Below are 3,295 nucleotides of genomic sequence, written 5' to 3'. Positions count from 1 at the left end.
TTTTTTTTTTTTTTGGTCTTTTTGAGGCAGGGCCTTACTATGCAGTTCAGGCTGGCCTTGAGAGCACTTTGTAGCTCAGGCTGGTCTCCCAACTCACACCAATCCTCCTGCCTCAGCCTCCTGAGTGCTGGGATTACAAGTATGTGCCACCACACCTGGCAGTAGAAATAGCTTTTATGTTTTATTCTATGAAATATTTTTCAAAGTGTGTAGACATTGTATTTAGTGGAAGCGCTGACTAACCACTCTGTTAGATACCTGCACTTCACCCTTTCAGCAGTTCCGAAAGGGATATATATAGTAGGCTCCTGTACCCATGGTTTCGCTTTTCATAGTTTGTTACTCATGGTCTGCCTGCGCCCAAAAATATGAAATGGAAAATTCCAGAAATAAACAGTTCATAGATTTTTTTTTTTTGGTACTGGGAATTGAACCCAGAACCTTTGCATTGAGCTAGATTCCGCCCTTGGTCTCATTAAGTTGCTAAATTGTCCAGGCTATGTTCAAACTTGCAACCCTCCTGCCTCAGTCTCCCAGAGTGCTGACTATTAAAGACAGGAACCACTATACCTAGCTAGTTCATAAATTTTAAATAATCTTCATTACAGTATATTGTTATAACCGTGTTGTTCATCTCTTGCAGTACCCAGTTTACAAAATTAAATTTATCCTGAGCGTGTGTGTTCTAGGTCTGCCTGGGCTACCTTGTGCGTTCAAGGACAGCCTAAGCTACATAGGCACACTATCTCAAAAATAAACACCACCCAAACCCCACTCTATCACCAACCCCGTTTACTAAACCTCTAGGAAAGAACAGTGCTGTACAAGAGGGTTGAAGATGCGCTGTGGTTTCAGGCATGCCCTGAGGTTGGCGCGCATCCCGTCTGCGGGGGGCTCCAGCACCAGCCTTGGCTGCGGGCAGAGTGAGAGAGACTGACTTCTGCAGGTCTGCTCACCGGCTGTTTGGGAGCTGGGTCAGAGTCCTGTTCCTGTGTCTGCGCAGGAAGAGCCGCCTAGGGCAGGCGGCTCAGGTGAGAACAGTGTTGGCCCAGGGTTCTGAAACGTAGCCCGAGAGCTGTAAGGCTGTTACCTCGGGGGATTTCCAACTTCCTCTGACCCCGCTCACCTCTAGAGTTGTCCTGAAGAGTAAATGACAAGTGGGCACACTATAAAAAACAAAACTCTGGGTGACGTCCCTAGAGAACAAGACTGGAGCCCAGGTCTAGCACAGCTCTGAGGCCGTGCCCTTTCTCTGGGTCTCTGGGCCTCAGAGAGCTCCCCACTGTGCACTGGAGCAGATTGTAGGGACCTGGACTGAGCTGCTTAGTGAGCTCTGACGGCTACTAAAATAACCAGCGTGCTGCATTATTTAAATATGATGTGTTACGTTTCTATATTCGTTTCAGTTCCCTTGCCTGTGGGTTAAAGGGTGTCACAGACCCTGTGCCTAGGGATAGGATCTGCGACCATAGAAGGATTTAGGTTGGGACTTGGGGTGTAGCTCACTGATAGAGCTTTTGCCTAGTCTGTGTGAGGACTTGAGACACCCAGCGCTGGAAAAAAGGAAAAGCGATTATGTAAGAAATTTTATTTGATTAGGTGTGATTAGGTTGGAGACTTGTAAAATAACAATACTTAGGTAATAGTAGAATTATTGCTTTTTTGTTGTTGTTTTTTTGAGACAGGGTCCCAGTGTGCAGTTCAGGCTGGCCTTGAGCTCACTTTGTAGCCCAGGCTGGCCTTGAACTCGTAAGGATCCTCCTGCCTCAGTGCTGGGATTACAGGCCTGCGCCACAATGCCTGGCTGCCTTTTTTTTTTTTTTTTTTTTAAAAGACAGGGTCTCATATGTCATTCAGGCTAGTTTTCAACCTGAACTTGTGGTGGTCCTCCTGGCTGAGCCTCCAGAGTGCTGGGATTATAGTTGAGTGCTGGGATTACAGGCATGCACCACCACACCTGGCCTCCATCAGATTTTTTGTATCATAAATCATTTTTGATATTGATTTTGTTTTGTTATTTTGAAAGGGTCTGGCAGTGTAGCTTAGGCCAGGCTTGAATTCACTAGGTAGGCAAGGCTAACCTCCAACTTGTCGTGATTCTGCCTCAGCCTCCCTAGGGCTGGGGTCTGTAGGCCTGTGTTATCACACTGGATTTTTTATGTTGATTTCATATGTACGTTAGTCCACTGACATAATTTATTAATTTCAATAGATAGTCCATTAAATATGTAATTTAGATGTGATCTCTTACATGCTCTGTAAACGTCTTCATGTAAATAAATGAAAAATCTTGGAAAAAAATTCTTTCTCAGGCTGTGACCCAATTTCTGGTTAGAAAATACGGTCACTGTTGCTGTGTTATACAATACCGCCTGTCATTACTTGTCTGGTCATTTTGCATCTGAAGAAGTAATACCAAGGGATCTATTTTTGGAAGTTCCATTATTAAGAGTGTTTTCTCTCCTTTTATCCTTTAAGGTTTTGGTTTCCTAGTTAAAGATGTTCTTCACTTGAACGCAGTCTTTCCTGTTGGTAAAATAAGACATCTTTCTCCATTGCCTGCCTGTTTGTCCTCTTTGGATTCTCTGAAGGATGGATGTTTTTAAGATGTTGCTTAATATGATCTGGAATACCCTGCCCATTTGTTGAATTGTACACGACTTTCAAATGTGCGAGTCCTGTTAAATACAAGGAGAACCTCTATGGGTAACTTTTGTGTTGAAGAAGTCATTTGTCAACCATGGTAAAACTTGCAAACCCACTTTATACAGAGTGGATTCTTGAAGCTATACAGAAAATCAAAAAGCAAAAGCAAAGGCCCTCTGAAGAGAGAATCTGCCATGCGGTCAGCGCCTCCCATGGGCTGGATAAGAAGACCGTGTCCGAGCAGCTGGAGCTCAGCGTCCAGGATGGCTCCGTGCTCAAAGTCACCAACAAAGGCCTCGCCTCCTACAAGGACCCGGACAACCCCGGGCGCTTCTCGGCGGTTAAGCCGGGCACGTTTCCTAAGTCAGCCAAGGGGTCGAGAGCGTCCTGTAACGATCTCCGCAACGTGGACTGGAATAAGCTCCTAAGGAGAGCAATCGAAGGACTCGAGGAGCCCAGTGGGTCCTCGCTGAAGAACATCGAGAAGTATCTCAGAAGCCAGAGCGATCTCGCGAGCACCACCACCAACCCGGCCTTTCAGCAGCGCCTGCGGCTGGGCGCCAAGCGCGCCGTCAACAACGGGCGGCTGCTGAAGGACGGGCCACAGTACAGGGTCAACTACGGGGGCGCCGACGGCAAGGCGGCGGCC

The 3,295-nt window shown here is 46.6% G+C and overlaps 1 protein-coding gene across 1 annotated transcript in view; it reads left to right on the top strand.

The window, feature by feature from the left end:
• The window catches only part of LOC106149085 (histone acetyltransferase KAT6B-like), a 17,348-nt gene that overhangs the window by 13,439 nt on the left and 614 nt on the right, over positions 1–3,295 (top strand). The window contains exon 3 of the mRNA XM_013516740.1: positions 2,479–3,292. Coding sequence (XP_013372194.1) covers positions 2,741–3,292 — 552 coding nt within the window. The 5' untranslated portion in view covers positions 2,479–2,740. The remainder of the gene's footprint in view (positions 1–2,478; positions 3,293–3,295) is intronic.

This window comes from Chinchilla lanigera, unplaced genomic scaffold (genome assembly GCF_000276665.1).
Source record: "Chinchilla lanigera isolate Chin_1 unplaced genomic scaffold, ChiLan1.0 scaffold00036, whole genome shotgun sequence".
Taxonomy (NCBI): domain Eukaryota; kingdom Metazoa; phylum Chordata; class Mammalia; order Rodentia; family Chinchillidae; genus Chinchilla; species Chinchilla lanigera.
This window is presented reverse-complemented; position numbering and strand designations above follow the sequence as displayed.